The sequence below is a fragment of the Drosophila yakuba genome, chromosome 3L (assembly GCF_016746365.2).
Source record: "Drosophila yakuba strain Tai18E2 chromosome 3L, Prin_Dyak_Tai18E2_2.1, whole genome shotgun sequence".
Taxonomy (NCBI): domain Eukaryota; kingdom Metazoa; phylum Arthropoda; class Insecta; order Diptera; family Drosophilidae; genus Drosophila; species Drosophila yakuba.
The window spans coordinates 12,937,835-12,962,417 of NC_052529.2; the positions used below are offsets into that span (position 1 = coordinate 12,937,835).

The 24,583-nt window shown below is 39.9% G+C and overlaps 3 protein-coding genes and 1 long non-coding RNA gene across 7 annotated transcripts; 3 read left to right on the forward strand and 1 right to left on the reverse strand.

Annotated features, from left to right (window-relative positions):
* Positions 1 to 32: 32 nt before the first annotated feature.
* On the reverse strand, positions 33 to 20,674 carry LOC6533927 (serine/threonine-protein kinase unc-51). 2 transcript variants are annotated; one of them, XM_002094591.4, is made up of 12 exons: positions 19,985 to 20,672; positions 13,384 to 13,557; positions 4,284 to 4,371; positions 3,973 to 4,098; positions 3,777 to 3,850; positions 3,553 to 3,713; positions 3,358 to 3,494; positions 3,148 to 3,297; positions 1,638 to 2,807; positions 1,439 to 1,575; positions 1,244 to 1,379; positions 33 to 1,176 (listed from the first exon to the last, which is right to left on the reverse strand). In XM_002094591.4, exons 1-12 carry the CDS (start codon positions 20,072 to 20,074, stop codon positions 1,100 to 1,102), a joined length of 2,520 nt encoding a protein of 839 aa, XP_002094627.1. In that variant the 5' UTR covers positions 20,075 to 20,672; the 3' UTR covers positions 33 to 1,099. The 2 variants fall into 2 exon arrangements, with proteins under 2 accessions (XP_002094627.1, XP_015050332.1); XM_015194846.3 differs by having other exon boundaries at positions 3,148 to 3,494; positions 19,985 to 20,674.
* LOC6533928 lies at positions 5,808 to 11,732 on the forward strand. Of its 3 annotated transcripts, none has more exons than XM_015194847.3 (8): positions 5,808 to 6,184; positions 7,089 to 7,284; positions 9,400 to 9,578; positions 9,639 to 9,892; positions 9,957 to 10,232; positions 10,388 to 10,664; positions 10,738 to 10,899; positions 11,109 to 11,732. In XM_015194847.3, exons 2-8 carry the CDS (start codon positions 7,232 to 7,234, stop codon positions 11,261 to 11,263), a joined length of 1,356 nt encoding a protein of 451 aa, XP_015050333.1. In that variant the 5' UTR covers positions 5,808 to 6,184; positions 7,089 to 7,231; the 3' UTR covers positions 11,264 to 11,732. The 3 variants fall into 3 exon arrangements, with proteins under 3 accessions (XP_015050333.1, XP_015050334.1, XP_002094628.1); XM_015194848.3 differs by having other exon boundaries at positions 5,808 to 6,000; XM_002094592.4 differs by lacking the exon at positions 5,808 to 6,184 and adding an exon at positions 6,809 to 6,945.
* On the forward strand, positions 13,564 to 19,102 carry LOC120321421. The gene is made up of 2 exons (XR_005561027.2): positions 13,564 to 17,432; positions 17,490 to 19,102. It is a non-coding gene; the product is annotated as an uncharacterized LOC120321421 (long non-coding RNA).
* On the forward strand, positions 20,591 to 24,410 carry LOC26535793. Its single transcript, XM_015194849.2, has 3 exons — positions 20,591 to 20,723; positions 21,241 to 21,353; positions 21,411 to 24,410. The coding sequence occupies exons 2-3, from the start codon at positions 21,320 to 21,322 to the stop codon at positions 24,329 to 24,331; spliced, it is 2,955 nt and encodes a 984-aa protein (XP_015050335.1). The 5' UTR covers positions 20,591 to 20,723; positions 21,241 to 21,319; the 3' UTR covers positions 24,332 to 24,410.
* Positions 24,411 to 24,583: the final 173 nt, after the last annotated feature.

Here is a 24,583-nt window from a genome sequence, read left to right on the forward strand (position 1 = left end):
CTTTTTGATTAAACTGAAAACAGGGAGATTTCTACGATTTTCCTTAGTACTTTTTATTAGTTCAAATCGGTATTTTGTTTCGTTTTCATTTTATACACTCTTTTATGTGTGTTCTCTCTTTTGTATACCATATACATATATAGATTTTTTCGAAAGTTTTGTGGGCTTTGCTTGTAGAAAAACTTAAAAAGTTTCTTTAAAATATAAATTTCTTGTCATAAAATTAAATACCTCTTTAAAGTTGTTTTAGAAAAGACCTAACTAAAAACTATGAACATAGCACATTGTAAACATGTTTGTGTAGTGCAGCCATAAATATTGTATGGTATGTTTATAATCCTAGGTGTTGGAATTAATTGGTAGCGTTTTACGAAAGATTGCGCTAGCCAACGATTCATAGTCACACATACAAAAGTAAATACTCTCCTGGAAGCTACTGACAGCGCATCGTTATTGTGTTCATAGCATAGTCTTTCGTAAAATGCTACGAATGAATTCCAACACCTAGTATAATAGGGTATATTAGATTGTTAAATAAGAAAGTAGGCTTTAAAACTACGGAGAAATTCTAGCACATGATATATGGATCTGGGTTCCCCCGCTTCCTCCTTTAAACATAGATTTAAACTGAGTTTGGCTTGCATATTGCCCTTTACGTTATGTAATGTGGTTTGCTTGGTTAGCTTTCGTGTTGTACATATATATGTTAACATATATATAATTTTATGGTTATCTTACGACTATATGGACTCTTATCTGCCCTTATTCATGTTGCATCTGCACTCGTTATAAGCTTTAACAATTATGGTTGCCGCGCGGGCAAAAAATTATATAGAAAAACAAAAACTACATACATCTGCATAGCTCAAACTATTTACATTGGACTGTTTTCTTTTGGGGAACTGTGAACGCCAGAAATTAGGTGTGGGTGGTTTTTAAATTATTTGTCGGTATGTCTATGTATGGATAGTGTAGTTTTTGTTTCAATCACATGTTTGCACTCCCAACGAAAATGGTGAATAACTTAAGGAAATGTTGTTGATGTTGTGAAGATTGCCGGTGCTTCATGGTTAGAATAAAGCTCTTTCTGCCCAAGTAATTAAGCATTCTCATCCGTCATGTATATGTAGCCATGCTGCTGCAATATGCTCAATCGCTTCTCAACGGCATCGCGATCTGTTGGAATATTAGTAATTATTAAGTAATTTGTTACATTTTCCAAAGTTATTAAGTAGTGACTTACATTTGTTCAGCAGCATTTTGTCCTGCGGATGATTGCACTTTTGCACCAGCGAATGAAGCAGAATGTGTGCCGTGTTGTAACGCTCAAAGCAATTCTTGGTATTCTTCAGTAGCTCATCCAAAGCAGCCGCCTGGCACTGAAAAGAGTTAACAAATCATTAGTTAAAAGGTAACTATGGAGCAGAGAATTGCTTACCATATCCAGTGCGTAGTCATAGAGAATCTTGTCCGCCGTTATATTAAATGCATTCGCCTTCTGCAATAGTCCGCTGCCATTGAGTCGTTTCGATTCGAACAGCATGCTCCGGTATTTGGCGTTCATGGTGAGCAAAGCTAAGGGTCAACCAAATGCATTAAAGAGGATGTGGCCGCAATAAGCTAATCGCCTGACTCACCATTCTTCACATTGGACGACGGCTTTAGCTGGCCGTTGCTCAGCTGCTGGGAAGCCAGATTCATCCCGGACGAGAGAAGCTGGAGTCCCCGGACGAGCAGCACCAGGCGCTCGGCCCGTTTGCAGTGCTCAGGTGCGTGCGGCGGTATCTGCTGGGCATCCGCTGACGCTGCTTGCGCCGCCGACTGACTGCCGGCTACCATGAAGGTGGAGAGCGGTGCGCAACGCGAATCGGCCACTTCCTGGATGCAATCGGTGAGGGCCAGCACAAAGTTCAGCTTGGACAGTGTCTCGTTGTGCTCGCGATCCATCAGCGTCTCTTCGGAGAGCTCTGGGGCCTGGAATGCATGTGGTTCCCCACCACCGCCGGCTCCTGTGTCCAGCAGACTGTGCAGCCCACCAGTGGCCCCCAGTTCGGGCAGCGTAAAAGCTCGCGGTCCCAGCATGTGATGCTGGTTATTGTTCTCCGATCCACTGCCCGCCGATCCAATCGAGCCCAGTGATCCCGGCGCCACCAGCATTGTGGGACTGCCCAAAGTGGGCAACTTGGTAAGCGCTGCGGACGGCAGAACTGGAGAGCTATTGCCACTTCGGCGCAACGGCGATTGCGAGTGTCCTGGCGACACCTGCCATGTGCTCGGAGCATGCGGCGGTGGTGTCTCCGAAAGCGATCCTCCCGAGGCGGAACGCATTCGCGTAGGCGGCGTTCCAATCGCAAACTGCACCGCCGGCGGTGAGATCGAGTTAATGTCACTGCTCACACTGCTCTTGCGCTGATCCGGTCGCGGTTGCTTCACGCTAATTGGCTGCGACCGGGGTATCTGCTGGCCACCCAGTGTGGCTACCGTTAACGGTCCGGGTCTGGCCACCTGGCGACGTGCGGGAGCTGGCACTGGTTTGGGTTCAGAGATGGGCAGACTGCTGGGACGTGGCGGACTGGATTGATTTTGTTGCTGCTGTGGACGCTGGCCACCGGAAGCGGGCTGGGCTTGGACTTGGGCCTGTGCCTGTGCCAGACCCTGGCGCTGGTCCTCCGGAAGGTTCTTGGGCACCAGCACAAAGTCATCGGAGTCCTCGTGGGAGCTGCACGATCCGCTGTTGTTCTCGCTGTCGCACAGGACACCCACGTTGGTGATGGTGGCACAAATAGCCGGATTGGCCACGACGGACACTACAAACGTAAAATAAGAAGCGTTAAATTTTGGTCTTATTTATTCCTATTATACATTTCCAATTATCAATTGCTTATGTCGTAAGCAACTAATTTGAGTAAACTTTTAAATGCTTAATATGGCACACTTTTTCGTTTTATTGAGCCGCTCTTGAAATTAACACAAAGTTGGTAAATAAAATCAGAGTGTTAATTTCTGTATTTTCTCGAAGAGTTATCACCTGCTTTCAAGTTAAGTGAGCATTTGTTAAAAGGAGGCGGTTTGTATAATGAGCCCATTGGGCGATTGAGCAATTGTGCTTGTTAAGTGAACCCTGATTGGAGAGAATGTAACACCTACCCGTGTTCTCGTCCTCCTGGGCCTCCTGCTCCTCGCGCTCCTTCTGCTGCTGCTCGGCCAGCTTGACCAGCTTCAGTTCCTGCTCCAGCTGCTGCTGCAAGGGGCTCTTGGCCTTGGCAGGCGGTGTGCCGCCCAGCGGTGGCATGTCAACTGCAAGAACACCACTCTTAGAGACTCGTCGTCGCAGGTTGGCTGCTTGACTAGGCTCACCTGGCGACGCGGCCGCCTTCTTGCCCTGAAGGAAGCGGTGCACAAAGAAGCTCTCGTACGAGATGCGATCCTTGGAGTTTCGGCGCAACAGGCATAGCAGCAGATCCCTCAGATCCGGCGACACGCCACTTGGAATTCTTCAAAGAAAGAGGGTTAGCAGTCTTCTTGTGTTTTAGCCAATATAGGAGATCTTACTTTGGTGCCAGGTTAGCATTCTGCTCGTAGTAGGACTTCAGTTCGTTGGGCGTTTGTGCATAGAATGGCGCCTTGCCAGTCAAACACTGGTAGACAATCGTTCCCAGCGACCAGAGATCCGCCTTCGAGTCGTACTGCAGCGACATGATCACCTCGGGCGCCTTTGGAATTAAAATATATCGTATTATATTTCAGATTTCGAATGATGTGAGTTTTTTAATTACCATATACATGGGGGAGCCGCACAGAGTGGCCGCCATGGCCCCCTCGTTCAGAAAACGCGCAAACCCAAAATCGGCTGTAATAATGAAAAGTTAAAGATAGTAAGATAGAAATAACCAGTTTTTTACATGTCAACTTTCATCAGAGGTAAACTCTTTGTTTAGGTGGATATGTACTTTTGTTTAATACACAACTTACCAATTTTCAGGGTTATTTTCGATGGAGCTGGCAATGTTTTGCCATAATTGTGCGATAGCAAAATGTTTTGTGGCTTGAGATCACGGTGCACAATTCCTTTGGTATAAAGTGCCTTCATAGCACCAGCTGGAAATGGGGGAAACAAAAGAAAGTTGTATTATAGCTTCCAATTTCGATTTCAAAGCGGAAAAAGTTGAATGTACATAGTTACACTAATACAGTTACACAAATTACACTAATATCATTATTTATGTTAATGATTTCAAGATATTAGTTAGGACTACGCCTTATATAGATTGTTCGAATCTCACCTAGTTGCACGAGGAAGAGTCTAACGGTATCCTCGCTCAGCGTCCCCTTGACACTCAGATAATCCGCCAAGTCGCCGCCATTGCAGTACTGTAAAGAGAAAGTCACAAGGAGAAAGAGCGTGAGTGGGGCTGATTGGAAAATCAAATTAAGAGAGACCCCCACGCCAAGCACGAGTCAAGAGTTCGGCGCGCATATAAATCTTCTGGGACCCCAAAGACCTCAAAAGCAGAATGCAACCCATGCAAACGAATTAAGTCCAATCAGTGCGAAAATGCAAGAGCCCCGAGATTTGATTCAGTCGGTCTTTCCATCTTTTAGCTTTCAGCTGCTCGGCTTTTGTGCAAGTCCCAGACAATCACAGAAAACGGCAAGGTCAAAGCGAATATGATTTACGGCAATTTTCTGAATCAAGAACTGGAATTAGGGAAATATGTTTATGGATCAGCCAGCCAGCTGCTTTTCTTTTGTCGGTTGTGCAACAAAGGTTCAGTTCCGGTTTATGTCACCAGATGTGGAGAAAAATATGTGGTGGGGTAAAAGTAACCTATAGAATTTGTACTATGTTAGGGGATTTTACACTTGGAAATTTAAAATACACTTGCTTGTCATATTCCTTTGAAATGCCAACAGTTTGTTGTTTAAAGAATACCAAATTACTCCAGTGAATTTTTCATAATTTACGATTATTGATAATGGGGTTCATAATATTGTATTAAAAGTTTCATAATATTCGAAAAAGAAAAAATAGAAATAGAATTTCCGGATACTGCAGAATTTTAAAAGCAACCCTCGCTGAAATGTTAATGAAGAGAACCCCTGTCTCTCCAAAATGCCGTTATTTTTTGGGCCTGAGCAAGTTGCCAAAAAGGATTTGCGATATTTGACCTTGAGGCCGCCAATCAAAGACATGACTATAGAATTCCTCGCGAACACACCACCAAAAACCAACAACGTTATGTGCGCCGCGAACATTTCTATCCATTTTTATGGACTTTTTGTTTTCCATGAGAAACTATATGGACCACTTACAGTTTAATGAGCAAACAAAGCAACATTAGGCAATTAAACAGCCAAATTGAAATGACAAAAGATTTCACTGCACTCGCTTTTTGTGAAATCGCTAAAATCGCCGAAGAGAAGCGAAGAGAAAAGAACATTAAACAAAAAGTCATTGACATGCAAAGTACGCAAACATAAAAGTAAAAGTTTGAAAGAAACGGGGGGAAATACTCGCTGGGAAGAGGGCTTTTCCTCTAGGGCTTTTAACAATTTTTAATTTATTTTTTATTTATGCAATGCCAATTATTTCCCGGCAGCAAGTGCCCATGAGTAAGCGATTTATTGGAAAATGCACTTGCGTAATTAATGGGCTTCTCTGTTTTTTTTTTTTGAGTTCTAAATATTATTTTGAAGAATCAAGTATGAAGAGAGCGCTTTGGAAGCTAAGAGAAGACTCTCCACAGCCGCTCTCTCAACTTCTGATTTTGAGCTCGCTGCTTCTGCGGTTCCGTTCGCAGCTCATTCTGAAATCGACGGTGGCATGAATCGCACGTTATCGCGCGACAACAAAAAGCCAAGTTAGCAAATCCTGAAGGGAAATTTCAACGCGATACGATACCATTCAGTAAAATTCAATGAGAAAACTCCCCAGTGCATTACTTAATTTAGTACATATATTATCGGACGAATATCAGAAAGCGACGCGAGTCATTCGAAGTAAGCGCAGTGGACTAAAGGTCAACATATTGTAGGCGATAAAAACAACGCTCGCTATACATTGTTCATCGCAATCACAACACAAAGACCTAGAAACGGAATTAAAACAAGAGTTTAACTTTTTTCACCGACTAAATCAAATATTCAAACAAACTTATCACTCAAATCACGTCCAATTGAATCGGTATGAATCAGCCCAGTGTTTCACATATTTCCAGCAAATTATGTAAATAAACTGCGAAACGTTCCCTTTTTTCATATCAAAAGGCAGGCCGAGCGACTTATAAGTCAAGTCCAAAGCAAAGTTCATTACGATCGGCATTAATTCTAATCGGACAAGTGTGTAATTAATTTTATTATTATTACAAGCCGGCTTAAAGAGTTCTTTGTGTTTCCAATTGTGCTGCTTAATATATTATTTTAAAAATTAGACAAGTGACTTTGCTATTGTCTGAAATTTTAATTAATAATGTGATGTAATGTTTATTAATTAAAATAAGATTACCCAGGCGATTAGGTTTCATTTACGGCGATTAAAATTAGAGTCTGACAATGAAGTATGATCTTTAAGTTTTCACTGAAAGTTATTGATATTATTTAGAGTGAAGCCTTAATACATCGATTAATAAGTCAGCAGTTGGTTAAAAGCTAAGTAGAAATCGCGAGGGGATGAGACACAGCAATTAAATATTAAAAACTGATAAGATAACCACCGCTAAACATTAAACTTAACATGAGAGAGTTGGGGAAAGAGAGAGATAAAGGGAGAGAGATAATATTGGTCGCTCTTTGGAGCTCTCTCACACACACAACACACACCTGTTCGTTCAGTCCGTCGAACGGAATGGGAATGGTTGGCGAATTTTTTGCTCATTTGAGAATCGGCAGCGAGTGGAAAAGTTTGTGCGAGCGGAGTGAAAAATAATTATTTGACTTTTGGCAAAAGTAAGCCGGCAGATGTAAATGGGTATTAATCAACGTTGAAGCTGTAATTTCAAAGCAAAACAGATGAACATTAAAAGTGCAAAGTGAAAACAGAAAAGCGCTGCAAAATCAGACCCCTAACACCTTATAAAATCTATTTTCAGCTTGAAAATTTCCACATCAAGTTTGGCAAAACCGACGAAAATGCAATGAAAACCGTGAGATAAACACATATATTAACAACACGCCTTGAGGACACAGTGAAAACAAAGCTAAACAAATATCAATAAACAAATATTTCATAATAATGCACGTGTACTACAAGTTGGGATTACTGCTGATATTTTTGCTAAGCGTGAGGTAAAAATCAAATTGCAATAAATATTTACAGATCTCGATATGCGAAGTAACCACATTTGTTATTCCTATGGGGCTGGAGAAGTAATCCATTTATTTATAGAAATCAGTAAACTCTTCGTTAAAGACGAAACAGCAGAGACACGGGGCAAAGTTTCCGTTTAGCAACATTCGCAGTGATTAATTCACTCAAATCGAAATAACGACAGGTGAACCCGCCGAGTAACGGGACTTTGACCCGCCCACAACTGAGATATCAATGCCAAATGGAATACTCACGCATGGGGTTATAAAAAAAAAAAAAAACAGCAACTTTTTATTGATAGGCCACGGCAACCGCTCTTAATTGCCGCCTTTAATATATATAAGGTGCACGAATTTACACTCTACTTAATCATATCGCATAATCTGATAAAAATAATAACAATTCCCCGGTTGTCCGATAATTTATACCGCTATTCCTTATCAAATTGTTTGCTCAGCGTTGTGAATTTCTTAGCCAATATCGAAGCAATATTGCAAAAGACATTGAAATTTACCACTGTCTCGGTTTTCCGATTTTTTAATTAAATTTATAGCTCCGATGTGATTTAACCATTTCCTATTTTGTAAATTACACATAAAAATCTATTTATTTATGTAATAAATAATATATAACATCATGTTCTTGAAAACTTTAAATGTTTGTATTGATTTATTTTTGCAGTGCACTTAAGCCCATTTCCCTATTGATTTTCGGGCCTTTACGAGCCTTTTTAGCCACTCGAAATCAAATGTCAAAGTAGAGTGCTTTCAAGTGCGCCGCTTCCAATTTTAGTCACTTCATTCAAGTAGTCAAGGGAATTACTTCGACTAGGTCGTCATGCTTAGTAACAGTTTACAGATCTTTCGTAATAGCCATTAACTTAACTCGGGCGAGCAGCTGAAGCTTGAAGGCAATTCGCAACGTTCGATAAATATATCTTTATTATCCGGTAGGAGTATATATCAATTAATAGTCCCATATCAGCACTTGTTCCTCAAGCATTCGACCCTCTAATGTAGTTCGTTCTGTTCATTTTGGCACTTTTACGGATTGACGAGGCTCTTCAACCTGAACATCCATTGAAACTTCACTCAAAAGTCACGCAATTGAAGAGAACTCTAAATGGCAGTCCAAAGACTCACTTGAACTACTCTACCAGCCAATTTCCACCTTTTTCTAAATAAAAACCCCCACCAGAACTGAAATCGCCGAATACAAGGATAACGAACCATTTAGAATCAGGCGAGCCAGTTGAAAAAATGAAGAGGGCTTACATATGGCAGCAAAAAAATAAAACAAAACACTAAAAGTGAGAGTGAACGAAATCGTAAACTTAAACCGGTCGAGTTGTCTCTTTTGCCATGAAGTAAACTGGTTTTATCTGTGCTTTTTACTCAATAGCTACAGCACGTTTCGGCAATGTAAGGCCACTCAAACGAAACAAACTACAAAGCCATGTTTGTGGTTTATAAATTTTCTTTACCTCAAATAGCATTTCCTAAAAGCACTTTCTATTTGATTCTACTTTACTCCAATAATTATATTATGGAATAAATAGCATTTTAAAGTCTTGTATCAACTCAAGGGCTATCGTTGTGCCCACAACTGTAGGAAGAAATACTTTGAATGTTTGCTCGCACATGTGAGTATATTCATTCATGCTCTTTCGCGGAGCAAACATAAACAATAGCCGTATAATGATAGTGGGGAAAACGAATGTTTCTGTGTGGCTATGGCGTGGTCATAACAAAATGGGTCAAGAGCGTTTTCAGGACAAATTAGCTAGGTGTGTTCGCCTTCAAGACGTGAGTGATGTAACCACGTTCTGTTTAGAAGCCAGCGACAATCTAAAGCCAAATATTGACAATTTTTGGCTTTTGGTAAAACAACTTTACGTATTTGTCAAGTAATTGCTCTATCAGAAATGCGCATTCGTTTGAATTCGTTTGTAATTGCCCTGCGTTTTTCTTCATAAGCAATGAGAATACTTTGAGAAACGTTAAACGCTTTATAAGTCGAGGAAAAAACCAAATTGGCATACTGTTGGTTTATTCAGTTCAAGACAAGCATTAATTTAATGATTATTCTTACAGCATCAGCCACACAAATGCCGCTCCAGCGGGCAGTGAGGAGGCCAATCCGCTCGAGGATTACAGCGATGATGACTACAGTGATACAACGACAGGCGAGGAATCGCCGGAGACAGCAGAAAATAGACTGATGCCGCAATCATCCTCCACATCGACAACCACCACATTTCGACCAATATTTAGTGAGTACAAGCGCATGTTTATTCAGAAATCAAAAGGCTAAGGAAGACTTTTTCTTACAGACATACCACGACGCAGCAACCATGTCCTGGAGCCCAGTTGCCCGCGCAACTGCCTCTGCCTGGAGGACTTCAAGTTCGTTCAGTGTGCCAATGCCCATTTAACCCATGTGCCTCTGGACTTGCCCAAAACGGCGGCCATCATCGATCTGAGCCACAATGTGATTGCCGAACTGAGGCCGGAGGATTTTGCCAATCTGTCCAGAGCGGTGGAAATCAATCTGAATCACAATTTGATCAGCAGCATAGACAAGGATGTAAGTGCACAAATAATTTGTATTTAAATGGTGTATTTAATGTATTCTATTGTATCTCTTGTAGGTCTTCCAGGGCTCAGAGCGTTTGAAGCGCCTGCGGCTGGCCAACAACCGTCTAACCAAAATCGATCCCAACACCTTTGCGGCGGCCAAGGAACTGACGCTACTCGATTTGAGCAACAACACCATAGTCCAGCGACTGGACGGATCCTTCTTGAATCAGCCCGACTTGGTGGAGTTCAGTTGCGTCAACTGCAGCTGGACGGAGCTGCCGGAGCAGACGTTCCAGAACATGAGCGGCCTGGAGGTGCTGCGCTTGAACAAGAACGATTTCAAACAGGTGAGAATCGCGCGCCAAAAGTGCGATAGCACATTGCTTTCTCAGCTATCGCTCTATCGATAGTTGGCGCAGTTGCAGCCAAAACAGCTGTGTTTGCCCACAGTATCGCCACAGTACTATATAGCCGTCCCGCTCTCGCTTTTCCATTCCGACAGCAAATCAATACGAAAGCTTTCTCGCCGCTAACAAAAATAATTAAACTGAAGCTGCCGGAGCTGGAGCAACAGAACATCGAGGAGCTGTGCGGCCTGCTGACCTCCATCGATACGATTAGCTTCCTGCACTTCGACATCAGCTGCTACGAGTTCGTGCTGGGCACCCCCTTCAACGGCAGCCTCATCTATCCCACGGAGCCGCCGCTCAAGGGGACTTCTGAACCGCCCAGTACTGTGAAGCCAGTGGTTACCTCCACACCCGCACCGCCCAGAAGTGGTGAGCTATTTCCCGTGACTCGTATGTCATCTTGCTAACGTGGCTATTACTCTTGCCCATTGTTCGTAACTAGCCAATCGCAATCGGGCCAAAATGGAGAACAGCACGGAGTTGGTCAAAGCCGGAATCCTCAGCTCCGAGACCAGCACCAGCGGAGTGAGCGTGGAGCCGCCTGCCGAGAACCAGACCAACCAGGTGCAGATCTCCCAGGAGGCCATCAACACGCTGCTCATCTGTGAGTACAACTCGCGTCTAAGTTTTATAACACCAACTACCATATGCCTCACTACTAAACCAAATGAAATGGTTAGAGCAGTTCTCGCTATTTCTCTGTTATTTTAAACCAAATTACATATAATTATATTTAAGTGTATGGTGGTTTGAGTTATACCCCTTTTACTGTGATACAAAACCTCACTAATTGTTCGATTTTACCCACACTAGGCATCATGGTTTTGGCCGTGATTGGCATCGTCATCGGACTCATTTGCCGCCAGGATATTGGCGGCATCAAAACCAAATGCTGCCGCACTAGCAAACCAGAGCCAAAGGATCAGGTCCATCCCACAGAGGAGATACCACTGAATAAGCTAGCTTAAGAAAACTTTCCAAAAAACCAAACCAAACGATCGAAGATGAAGAGAGAATCCTATCTTCCTCTAGTTTCGAAACAATTTCCATTTCCATTTTGCCGGCATTTTTGATAGATTATAAATAGTTATATGTCACGTATGTATATGGCTAATTAGTTTAACTACTTTGACTCGGTATCTAGCCTAACTATATTCTCGCCTACTTTGTTTCCCGCACAACAACTGACCCGAATCCGTTGTTAGATTCTAGCTGTTAGTCGGAGTAGGTTAAGTTTAGTTTAGGTTAGCGTTCTGTTCTTCAGGGAAACTCGGTAGATGGGATCCCGCACCAAAACTCCTGGCACTGTAGTAGTTTTAGATGCAAAATCAATTTCCATCGCAACACTTAAATTAATGTAACCCCTAGATACTCTAGTTGTTAGCTTTAGACTTTTGCCAAAATACAATAAAAGTAATTATTGTACATAGTAAAAAAGGAAACGCGTGTTTTGAATCATTAACTACGAAAATATATAACATACAGCCTAAGCTTCCTGAAAGATAACACCTGATAGCCTCGATTATCCACCCACCAACCCTCTCTTCATATCACATTCCTATCTCCAGACAACGAAATTAAGCACCAAATAAACACATCATAATATATTGGCAAGATAAATAAACAAATCTGATGAACGAATAGTAGCCAAAATGGTGGGAAAGGCGGCTTGGGATAACACGTGGCCGCGGAACAAATAAATATTCACCAACCACACGAAAACGAACTGATTACAATCCCTCTGCCTCTCCGGTGGCAAACACATTAGAATACAAAGCAAACAAGGCGAATGAGGCCAAAGTCAGGCGATCGAATGTGTACCAACTACTACAATACACACCAGATGAAACGAAACACTCCCTTCCTATCGCTATCGTACACCCCGTCAGCTCGATTCTGCTCCACCTATGATGATGACATGCAATCGTGTGGCCACAACAGTGTGGCGTTTTAAGGCAAACTCACAACAAAACAAAAGCCCACAGTTTTCATTTCGATTAGAACTATTTTGGAAACACGCTACCTTGAATCTAAAGTTTTCCGTAAATACGCTAAACGTAGGTAGGTTTATTCTGGAAACAAATTTAACACCCATTTGATTATTAAAATGGTAAATTTTAAAATAAAACCATTTGAATACCAGATACTGATCTACAGGCACTTGGATCCAATTACTGTGACATACATTTTCCTTACAAGGCATATTACTAACATTTTATAATGTAACATCATTGCATTAACTTTATTTATTATAATAAGCCCAAATAACTCCAGATCTCCTCCTAGTCTTTTGAGAACTAGGGTATTTAGAAGAAAAACAACCCTATCCAATCTTATCAGTCACAAAACTCGCCAAAGGAAGCTAATTCTCGTGCCGCGAGCATTTGACCTAATTTCAAGATAATAGATTGTTTATAAACAGTGCGCGCCATAAGCATGCGAACACCTGTAACCCAAATTGAGTTGAACAAACTTATGGACAAGTGTAGGTATCCAATGTGCTATTGCCTTCTGTTAAAGTAAATAAACTGCGTATTAAACATTAAGAAATCGTAAAACAAAGAGGTATCAGTAAAATCAAAACAAAATAGAACAAATTTAGCACAGATGGGATAAACTGTCTGCTTTTTAAACAAGTGAAATTTTTAAATTTACAAATAAAATAAAATAATAAATAATAATGATACGTCTAATTAACCCGGTTGTAGGATTCCCATTATAATTTTAACTATATTCCATAAGCTATGAATTAAAGTATAAACATTTCCACCGTGTGCATTATTAAGTAAGTGGCAGCCAATCGACGCAAATCGCTTTTACCATTCTATTCTCACTTTATTTCTGTTTACGAATTCATTTCGCAACTTCCGCAATTAATGGCGTAGCATTCTGGCCAAGAAAAGGAGGTCTAAAGGGGGAGGGACATGACGTAGAACTGGTCGACGTGCACTTTGCTTTGCAATTCCCCCATACGATATCATGTGTAGTGAATCACACACGTTTTAGCCATAAAATAAAAGCATTAAATATTTATGAATTTCTCGCTTCGCTATGTGGATTTTTAAATGGTGTTTCGGGCCAAACTCACCTCCATGACCAGGCTGACGCAATCCTGGGACTCCTTGCAGTCCAGCAGAGCCACCACATTCTCATGGTGCAGCTCGGTGAGCTCCTTCAGGATCTTGATCTCCTTGCCGAGCAGATTCTGCGTCTTCAGTTGTCCCTTCTTCGTGATGCACTTGATGGCCACCGGCATGTGTTTCTGTAACAGCGGATGAAATGCACTTCATTAATATTTAATCGGGAGTTACTCACAACAAAGTCATTGAACGGCTATAGCCCAATTACGAATCAAAGTCAGCGCAATGACTCAGTTTATTTGCATGGGAATTTAATTGACACAAAACTGGCAAAACCGAATGCGAAAAGGATAAACATTTTCCATTTCGCATTTGTTTTGGAATGCACCAAAAAGTAATGGCGCTTAAGATTATATAAACATTTTAATTAGCAAAATAACAAAACTGTTTATCGGTCAATTACCCTAGAGCCAAGTTTAGACGCTTTGTGTATGAAGTTAGCACCATTAAATTTATTCATTATTTGCATACATTCTAAGCGATAGCGAAGGTACAAACATGTTCTTCCTTAAATTCATATTTATAAACGTATTTTTTCGTTCAGGTTTAGATTTCATTGGCTAACTTAGTTAACTTTAATGAAAAACGTATACTTGATTTTTGATTATACCTTAAACCTTAAACACATGATCTGTTTCATTAGCTAGTGAAAAATGCCAGATTTGTTCAGGTATCCAGATCACTAACCTCTGTCTTTGAGAGAAGCACTATATTCCCATGGAGTTCATCTGCCTATATCTAAACCCATAATTTTTGCATACAGCTGCGGCCATAAATTTGCCTTCCAAATGTTTACATTCTCCTTGAGCAAATGTCTTTGGCCTGCTTCAATTAGCAGGCACCGAAACAAGGAAATGCGGCAAATGCAAATTCCCGGAACCCCAGAAGGCGAGGGACGAGGGCCCCAACACATTGGTGGGTCTCGCTCGGTTAAATGTTATTATTAGATACGCAAAAACGCATTCAACCGGCGGGCGGACAAAAGACGGGGGAGCAGGCCTCTAATTGCGGTGAATAAGACTGTTTACTCGGCCGGCGGAGTGACGAACTTGGCCGGGAATGGCAGGTAAGCCCACTTAACCGGTTGGTTGAAACGCCCCACTGATAAGAACGACGTCGTTGACTGCACCTTCCGATTCATGCGACTCGTTTCGAGTTGCCCTGGATGTGGTCGCCTTATTTGCTTTCAACTTAGCAGGTGACAATGACTCTTTGTCTGGGTTTGCTCTTTCCGCCGTCCGTCCCTGGCTAAAACTCATTACAAAAGACGAAAGTGTAAACTTAAACAAGTTTGCCTACTACAAGGAAGCACACACATCAGATAGTGGTTAGTCTGGTAGCGAAGTGTCGACTGGGAGTTATCCTCTGCCCACCGTGAAGTGTGCGGAGCTCTGTTTTCAAGATCATTAAAAAAGTTATGATGCTCTAAAGTTGGGTTGGTAATATAAATTGCACTAAAGTCCGGTTTGGAGTTTAATTTGCGGTACTTCGTTTATAATTTTAATGGCTAATAACTCTATCATTAAACTAGCCAGTAAATAAAAGATATTTGAGTACGTAGCAGATAGTGCTGCTGTAAATTTGATTACTAGTCGAAATACCCTTGAAACATACAAACTACTGGGTGTAGATATGACCAGACATTCTATAGGTTTCACCCTTAGAATATCGAATCACCTCAGGCGACGTACACGAGTTGTTTGAATGGCAAATGATAATCGATATGTTCCCTCCACGCGCACTTAATCTTTCACTGTGCACTCGCAGATGTATTTATACAATTTGCATTCTTATTTATTTCAGTTAACTGCAATGAATCAAGCGATTCTTACAGCTTCTGACCGATAACAAGCCTCCTGCACTTTTGTTTGCTTGAGCCTATCTTCAAGCGAGTTCAACTGCACTTGTTGCCAACCATCTGGCAGTGTTTAATGGGGTATGGCCTCTGACATTTGGCGAGATTACTAGAGGCAATTGGATCAGGTCAGTGAGAAAAGATTATGTTATCAACAGTTGAAACCATATGATCCATTTTGCTTTGTTTACTCAGATACGTAAAAGATACTTAGGAAGATACGAGTACCTAAGCTAGATATTTTGAGAATCGCATAGAAAAGCTTAATGGTTTAAATGGGTATTAATTCACTTTTATTCCCATTTGAGAAGCGTATAATAATGCACTAATTATTTGTTAAGAAAGCCGAAACAATTTTTAAAATGACTAATTTTTGTCCAGTCTTCTTATAATTGATTAAATATATTGGGCTCTTTACGTCACTGCCTTGTATTCTGTTTACCTTCTAGTCCAAGAAAATAAGACCGAACCAGATTAGATTACCCATTAAAACCATTGGGGTCTGCGGACAGCGGAAACCGAGCAGTTCTTGACCCAATCACCTCAATCAACGAAGCGCAAGCGAAAACTGTGTCAAAAGCGAATGGGAAAGTTGCTCCACACCTGGTCGGTGGAAAATGGAAATTCAGAGGCGAGACCTCCGATCCCAGGGATTTCTGCAATTCTTCAAAGTCCACCAGTCAAGGGGCAGCAACGCAGCAGCATCAGGTTAAGCATTTTGCCAAAAACGCACACCCAACAACAAAAAATGGTTCAACGAACTGGGAGGCTCGATAAGGCAAGTCAAATTGGCTGTTTTGCTCAACTAACAGTAAAAAAAAGGAAAACATTTCTTTTGGCCAAAAATAGCTGGCTGAATGTGATAATAATTGCGCAGAAAATGCGAGAAAGAGTGAAGCCAGAGACAAAAGCGAGTGAAAAATGAAGTGCAGCACATCATCAACGGAGGCCAGGCCAAAGTATCTGATGGATACAAACAACTTCAACTGGTTTGGCGGGTGAAAATGTATCTGCTCATTGCCGCAAAGCTTAGCAAACAGCACGCGGAAATTCTCGAATTTTTTTGCGACGCAAAAACATTTACTTCAATACCGCATAATTCACGCCCGATCGGATGACAAGTCAGCCGGCTAATTTATATAGAATACCATCGATCTGGAGCTATACAAAACAAGACAAACTAGTTTCTCGTGAGAAATGCCTAGGTTAATGTATTATGATATGATGGCTAGATGTCTGGCGGCTTTTGCCGAATATAATAAGCGTTAATTTCGATTTGTTTTGGTCTGCACGTGTTTAGCCTGTTGTTCCCACCGTCACAAATGGGAAAGGTGAGTTTGATTTAATAGAGTGGGTTTCTCTTCGAACTTGTTGCCCAACATTGGACTTCCGTATATTTCAACTGTGAATAAAACACAATCAGATCAGTTTCCAAATAATAAAACTGGAGAAATCGTGTTGAAACTTAGCCACTGATTTCTGATCAATGGAAGGAAACAATTTACACGTTTTTGATAGAAATCTACATATATTACTACTCTTATCATTTCTATAAGGGGCTTGCCCAGGAGCTATATTATACAACGATTTAAAGGGCTTACTATAGTATTTTGACATCTCGGCGATTAGATGCAACCCTAATCACGCTTAATAGTTTAAACTTTGTCAAGACGCATTTTCGCAGGCAAATGCAACAAATGCAGTGGAAGAGCGGCGACAAAATCAAATGCAAATTGCCATTGCATTTCAGCTTTATGGACAAACAAAACGTATGAATATGCAAAATGCACATTGCGCAATGTTAGAAGGGGAATAGGGGAATACAACCGAATAATACACAATAAACATTACACGCTTAGAACGTAATTTTTGCATGATTCCGCCGCCGTCGACAACTTATACAATTGGCGATAAAACGGATCGTTCGGTCGCTTCGGTGAATTATGGAAACACGTGTCGTCTGGCTTTCCACATGCAAGCGTATCCGCCAGATAAAGATTGATGGATTCATTCATGACGATGCAATGAAAACTACCAGACGCTTCTTGGCACTGCAGCTGTTTGTCAATGTTTATTTTTGGATGCGGACTCGAATGGAGTAGATGCAGATCCTCCGATGAGGATTTCCTTTTCTGTCCGCAAGTACGAGTATCTTTCGGTGTGTATCTTTTAAAGCAGCACATGCTTCACTATTTTTAGCGCCTTTTCCAAGCACGTGCAGGCAAATGATACTCTTTTGGAGACACAAGCGACAGGCACTTCGCGATACCTTGTCCTTCGAGCGGCTTAAGTAACCCACGTGATTACGGCAGCGTTAAGTCGTGGAAAGAAATCGAAAACTGGCGGACCACGAAACCAGTTACTTGAAATGGCCACAAAAGGAAAGGTGCGGGAAGTGAACTCAGCGCAGCTTAACTCACATTCCCACTGTCGTCGGCAAAAGTGAGCTCAAGTGGATTGAAACATCATAAATGATATATATAGGAGTATATATACATTCAGATATAACAAAAGAAAAGAGGTAGCATAGCTTACAGGAAATAGCATAGTTTATCAAATGACGCATACTATTTGCTTCAGAAAATTTCAAGTCACATAAGGACATAAGGATTTCAATTTAATGATTAACGACCAGTAGCGCGAAAGAAATGAGTGAAAAAGAAGTCAAAAATCTTTTCCAAAAGAAAGATAGAGAAGCCATTAACGTCCAATCCAAAATGACAGAAAGAGAGGGTCTGACAACAATAGAAAGAGACGGACGAGTTGAGACGAATGTCTGGATTACGTGTGAACCGATTGTCCCATTGTTATTGTAACGCCATTGTAGTTGTTGTCACACTGCATTTGCAATTAATAATGTGATTTCATTTACGGACGAGACGAACTTGAGCAATTTAGAAAAGAAAACAAAACAACTCAGTTGATAAGAGCTACATATTTATTTTGTATTTCGCTTTGTTGCACTAACAAAAACAAGAAAGCAAGAAAAATTCAAGAAAAACACACTGAGCGACATGCATGAGATACAACTGGTCGACATAACAGCATATTGTCCATATGAGTGTTATATATTGGCGTTAAGGAGATAAACACATGTGGTGTGTAGGTGCGTGTTTTTAATGGATACAGAAATCAGCTGATGCAATAACTGGCAGCTGTTTCGAAAAACTTTTCGCTTCGAGCTTTTCACTTTGCGTGTTTTCAGTTGTTTTGTTTTGTTTTGCTTTTTATACTGAATGAAAACCAAGCAAAACACAGCACTCATGCTAATGACCAGCAATTTAGGATTTTTATTTTTTGCGTTGACTATTTTTGACCAGTTTCGGTGGTTTGTTATTAAAATGGAATTGATTAAAGTTGCTTGACCTGCAGCGTATAATTTTCCCATTAACAGATCATATTGTGGCGTTTAAATAAGCGTGATTTAAGGATAAGTAATTATATTAATAATTAAATATTCGCAGCAAATTTTACTGATTATTTGGAAATCAATCAAAGGTACTAGACTGTTGATAGTTTAAACTAGTAGGCCATCTGCGACTAATTCAGTGTTTACATATTCATACTGCTTAATTTGTTTACTTTGTAATGCCAGAGGAATTTCACAGCCCTTCTGCTGCCCAACACGCGCCATTACTTCTATTATTTCTCCAATGGCCCTGAAGTAGTTCAACACACTCCTACCGCGCATAAGTATATCTATATACATGTATATAAATTCGATGTATGTTTGTATGTTTATCATACGCAGTGGTGTTTACGTATTTTATTTGTATCGCCAAAATAAATCGCACGTGCGTGTGGCTCCCAAATTTTGCTTAGAAATCAGGGGGCAACAATGGAGAATAAACAAAAGCAAAACGCAAATTATTTTAAAGAAAACAAAAATGGAGCTATGCCTGAAAGCCCTCGAAAAAAGGGCTGCGATTTTGCTTGGCAATTTTATTAGGTTCAGTACAGTGGGTCGGAATTCATACAAAATTGATAAGAAAAATTATAAAAAACCATGGGATAAAATAAATGAGTAAGAAAAATTTAATTACTCATGATTAAAGTATATGTAAAAATGTATTCTCAATCTGTTTTAAAAGTATTTTATAATGTGAAATGTCTACGTCAGATGTATGTTGTTTTCTCGAAAACTAAGTCATAAATGTTACAACAGGTAAGATATTTATCCTGCATTCGTTTACATCAAAAGAAATGAATGTTCTGGAAACTAGTCATAAACATTTTTTTCAAAATTCAGGTAGACGGTTTTTAGAATAGTAAAAAAAGGTATATATAATAAAAACTTTAATTGCACAGTTATGAATTTTTCATAATTTGCTGGTTTTTTCCCTTAATCCACTAAAGATTTTAATTTTGCTCTGTGTACTTAATATTTCCACCTGCACTGTGATCAGCTGATTTTTCGTTATATTTTGAGACACTAAGCTCTTAGTTCTTTGGCTCTTGGTGCTTTCTGCGTGTTTACCTTTGACAATGGCGCATTGTTAATAACGTTGGGGCTTGTTATTGTATTATTTACAAATGCGACCAAGCCCCGCATTAAAATGAAAACAATAACAACGAATTATACGTTGGGGAAAACAGGTTACTAACATGACGGAATTGTTTAGGCTCTACATACCTACTCATGCCGTATGTATGGAAGATATTTATTTGTTTGGAAGAGTAGTAGCTTTTCTTACCTTGCGATGACGTCCTTTGTAGACGACGGCAAAGGCGCCGTGGCCCAGCATATCCTTGGAGCTATATTCATATTCCCCGACAATATTCATTGCATGCGAAAAAGGAGGAGGATGCGACGCCTGGAAGTGCTGCTCTCTCCCACACTCTCTCTCTCGTACACCCCCTCGTGCTCCACACTCTCTCTCGCTCGTGCACGCACACTTGCTCTCCCCTTTTCTTTTCTTCTCTCTTCTGCTTTGCTTTTGCTTCCAATTGCAATTGTGGAAAATGGAAAATCAATTTCTTTCCCTCTTGGCCAGCCACTAAATGTGATTCTCTGGCCCTTGACGATCTCCGGAATTTTCACGTAACACCACCGCCGACTTTTCCGTCCACCTGGCCAGTTGACAATTATCGGGCACTCACTCTAATTTCACTTGTAATTGAATTAAACTGTTCTTTTCCGTGTGCGATTGTGTCGGTTTTCAGTGTGGTATTGCTTTTAATTTGCGGCCCCACACTCGCGTACAAAACACACACTTGCAGGATCGATGGCACACACTCTCTCACATACACACACACGCACACACGTACGATCAGCACAATTTCCCTTCGGTTCTTGGAAAATGTAGCTTTTTGGTCCCAGCGAAAAACTTTGCAAAACTGATTTTTCCAACTACTTCGCGAGAGAGACTAGTGGAAAAAGGCAAGACGAAAACACAACTAAGCGAGGTGGTGGGTTGGCCAGTGTGACCGCAGGTGAGTCCAGCCAATACGCCCCCGCTCGAAAAATACCAAACTCTTAAAAATACCAATGGGTTTTAATATTTTGACTTATTTCTTCTTGAGTTACTTTTGCGTCCAAGTTTTCAAAGACAATATATGAATAAAGACAAACTATTACCTTTTTAGCCAGTTTATTATATTTTGTTAAACCTAATCATAAATCATAAATTTCTTCTTATATTTCAAATAACATTATCAATGTGAAAACCATTATTGAAAACTACCAATTAAATAATTTGAATATATAATTAACATAATTATTTTGTTTTATTAAAACTATCCTTTAGTATTTTCTTGCGATTGTCGAATACCGTCTGGTAACACTAGAGTAAGTGTAGCGAGCAACAGCAAAGCAAATCAAAATCAAAACAAAAACGAAAATCAGTTTACTTAAATAAAGGCGCGTTTTAATTCGTAAACAAGTTTAGTTAGGACGAAGGAAATGTTTCTAATTAACTTAAAGGATTGGTAACTGTAATTTATATTCAAGGTGGCCATTATCCTGACCTGATTGTGTTTGTTGACACAAAATTCACGTGGAGCAAACATCTGATTCGAAATTGTTGATAATGGGTGCTTCGAAAAAAGGAGACCTAAAAACGGGTATGATAATTTTGAAATTTTCAATTCATTTACTTAAACAAGTTTCTAATTTTCTAGGCAAAAATTCTTCAAAGCCTTTAAAAGGCGAAACTAGTTCAAAAGGAGAAAGAAGTTCATCTATTAATAAAAAAAGGAAAATAGAAAAAAAGAATCTTACAGATGTTAATTCTGAACAAAATGGGAAAGATACATCGCAAAAAAAAAGTTCAGTTCAGAAAACAAAAATAAACAACATAACAACTAAAAAGAGACGTTCCGCTAAGGATAATGGTGATATGGCCACAAAAAAACCAAGAATCGATGGAGATATAACTCATAGCGAAGAAATTCAGTTTGCTAAAAACTTAGTTGGAAAGCAAGGAACTCCTGCTTATAACGAGTTCCTCGATTATTTAATTGAAGAAAAAACTCTAAAAATTCTGAAAGAAAATGGAATTAGGACAGCAAGTATGTCTAGCATTCTTGATAAATCTTATACCAATGCCTGCAGATCCTTTAAAGATCTGTATAATCTGTGGCTGGATGGAAATGGAGATAAAACACATTATATAACAACTTTGGAACATCAAGGCATCAATCTGTCGAATATGTCCAGTATTTTAAGTGGTTCAGGATCAAATGCTGCCAAATCTTTTAAAGATCTTTATGATCTGTGGTTTGACCAAACTGGAAATAAAACAATATATCTGAAAGCGCTGGAAGACGAAGGTATTAACCTTCAGAACATGTCTAGTATCCTCAGTAAAGCAGGACCAAATTCAGCGACAGCTTTCAGGGATCTTTACGACCTTTGGTTCGACGAACAAGGAAACAAAACAACATATTTGAAAACTTTAGAGAAGGAAGGAGTTAACCTACCCAACATGTCAAGTATCTTGAATGGGGCAGGATCAAAAGCAGTCACAGCGTTTAAGGACTTGTATGACCTCTGGTTTGATGATCAGGGCACTAAAACGACGTACCTGAAAACCTTAGAAAAAGAAGGCATAAATCTGTCCAATTTGTCTGGAATTTTGAGCAAGGCTAAGAGTAATGCTGCAAAAGCATTTAGAGACTTGTACAACACCTGGTTCGATAAGCAAGGAAACAAAACGATGTATCTGAAAACTCTAGAAAAACAAGGAATCAATTTAAGAAACGTATCCAGTATCCTGGGAGGAGCAGGTGCCAATGCCACCAAGGCTTTTAAGGAATTATATGATCTGTGGTTCGATGAGCGCGGCAAAAAAACGAAACTATTAATAACCCTCGAGGGCAAAGGTATTAAATTGCCAAACATATCCAGTATTCTACACAGGGCTGGTTCAAACGCTGCCAACGCATTCAAGGATTTATATGACCTGTGGTTTGATCACCGCGGAGAAAGAACCCAATGCCTGAAAACATTAGAAAATGAAAATATAAGTCTGGCCCGCATATCCGACATTCTACACGGATCTGGATCTAGTGCCTTCAAAGCATTTAGAGAGTTGTATGAGTTGCTGTTTGACGCCCAAGGAAATAGAACCCAGTTTTTAAGAACTCTAGAAAATGAAGAAGTACATCTAGCCAATATATCAAGTATTCTAAGTGGATCAGGATCAAATGCAGCCAAAGCCTTCAAAGACCTATACCACTTGTGGTTTGACGAAGATGGAAAGAAAGCTAAATATTTAAAAAGTCTGGAAATGGAAGGAGTAAACCTATCCAACATGTCAAGTATCTTAAGTAAATCAGGGTCCAATGCTCCAAAGGCTTTTAAAAACCTGTATAGCATTTGGTTTGATGAAAGTGGCAAGAAGACTAAGCAACTGAAGGCAATTGAAAACGAAGGTGTAAACATTGCTAACATATCAAGTATACTACATGGTGGCGGATTGAATGCTTCTAAGGCATTTAAAGAGTTATGTGACCTTTGGTTCGACGCAGAGGGAAAGAAAACCCAGTACCTAAAAACACTTGAGAAGGAAGGAGTAAATCTAACTAATATGTCAAGTATTCTGAGTGGAGCAGGAGTCAACGCCCCCAAGTCCTTCAAAGATTTATATGATGCCTTTTTTGATGAGCGAGGAAAGAAAAAACGAAATTTAAAGCATTTTATCAAGGGAAAAGGGGAAGACCATTTTACAATGCACAATATATCCGGTATTTTGAGTGGTTCGGGGGCCAAAGCTGTAGATGCTTTTAATGAATTCCACGATGTTTACTTTAATAGTGAAGGAAAGAGAAGCAATCTATTGAATGACTTTTATAATATTGGCTTTACACCAAGTAACTTATCCTGCATATTATGTAGGGGCGGCATTCGTGCTGGCTCCAATTTAAGAAACTTCTATGCTGTCTGTTTTAATGGCGAAGGAGAGAAGTCGAAACTTTTAGCAGATTTCTATAATATAGGCTTTAAGCCAGTCGACCTTTGCAGTTTATTGAGCGGTACAGCAAATGGCTTAGAGAAGCTGCACGACTTTTGTTTCGGAGAATCAAATAAGTACTTAAATGATTTCCTGAACGACACAGATGGTTTCACGATAGGTAACTTGTGCAACATTTTACATGGAGCGGAAGATAATGCCATTTCAGCTTTGAAGGATTTTCACGATGCTTGCTATGACAACGATGGGAACAGAACCATTTATTTAGATGATTTCTATAATGTACATTTTAGCTCCAGTGACTTAGCTGGTATATTGTCTATGACAGGCAAAAATGCCGCTTGCATTCTAATAAGATTCCATGAAACTTGCTTTAATAGTAAAAATTATCTAATCCACTTCTTAGCTAAAGAGAAGGTTTTTAAACCAAAAGATTTATCTAAAATATTGTACGGAGCAGGAACCAATGTTTGTCATATCTTTGAAAAATTGCACGGTCTTTGTTTTGATCAAGTTGGGCATAAAAGCAATTATTTAAGCGGCCTTTTAAAGGATTATGAATCAAATGAAATAATTAATACATTATACCAAAAACTTCGAAAATCTTCATTAGGCTGTGAAGATTAAGGTTGAGAAGGAGGAGAAAAAGGTTGACACAAACCTTAAATGTTGCATTAATAATATACAAAAAGAATAAAACAATTAATAAGAAATAAATAAATGAAAACAATATTTTTGAAAAACACCTGTATCCCTAAGGAATAATTTATAAAACAATGGAAATATAGGTAATAATAGTTTACTTTACTTCTAGTACTAAGAAAGATATATGAAATATGTTTAAAATAAATCATATCCGAAAGTAACGGTTTCAGCGGA

Bases quoted from the DNA above. Each gene is read 5' to 3' on its own strand.
- LOC6533927 (XM_015194846.3), bottom strand. From the start codon at position 20,074: ATGAATATTGTCGGGGAATATGAATATAGCTCCAAGGATATGCTGGGC. The intron at 4,372-13,383 runs GTGAGTTTGGCC...TTCTCTTTACAG, and splicing joins GCGTCAGCCTGGTCATGGAG to TACTGCAATGGCGGCGACTT. The intron at 1,177-1,243 runs GTAAGTCACTAC...ATATTCCAACAG, and splicing joins CAAAATGCTGCTGAACAAAT to ATCGCGATGCCGTTGAGAAG.
- LOC6533928 (XM_015194847.3), top strand. From the start codon at position 7,232: ATGCACGTGTACTACAAGTTGGGATTACTGCTGATATTTTTGCTAAGC. The intron at 7,285-9,399 runs GTAAAAATCAAA...TTATTCTTACAG, and splicing joins ATATTTTTGCTAAGCGTGAG to CATCAGCCACACAAATGCCG. The intron at 9,579-9,638 runs GTGAGTACAAGC...TTTTTCTTACAG, and splicing joins CACATTTCGACCAATATTTA to ACATACCACGACGCAGCAAC.
- LOC26535793 (XM_015194849.2), top strand. From the start codon at position 21,320: ATGGGTGCTTCGAAAAAAGGAGACCTAAAAACGG. The intron at 21,354-21,410 runs GTATGATAATTT...CTAATTTTCTAG, and splicing joins AAAAGGAGACCTAAAAACGG to GCAAAAATTCTTCAAAGCCT.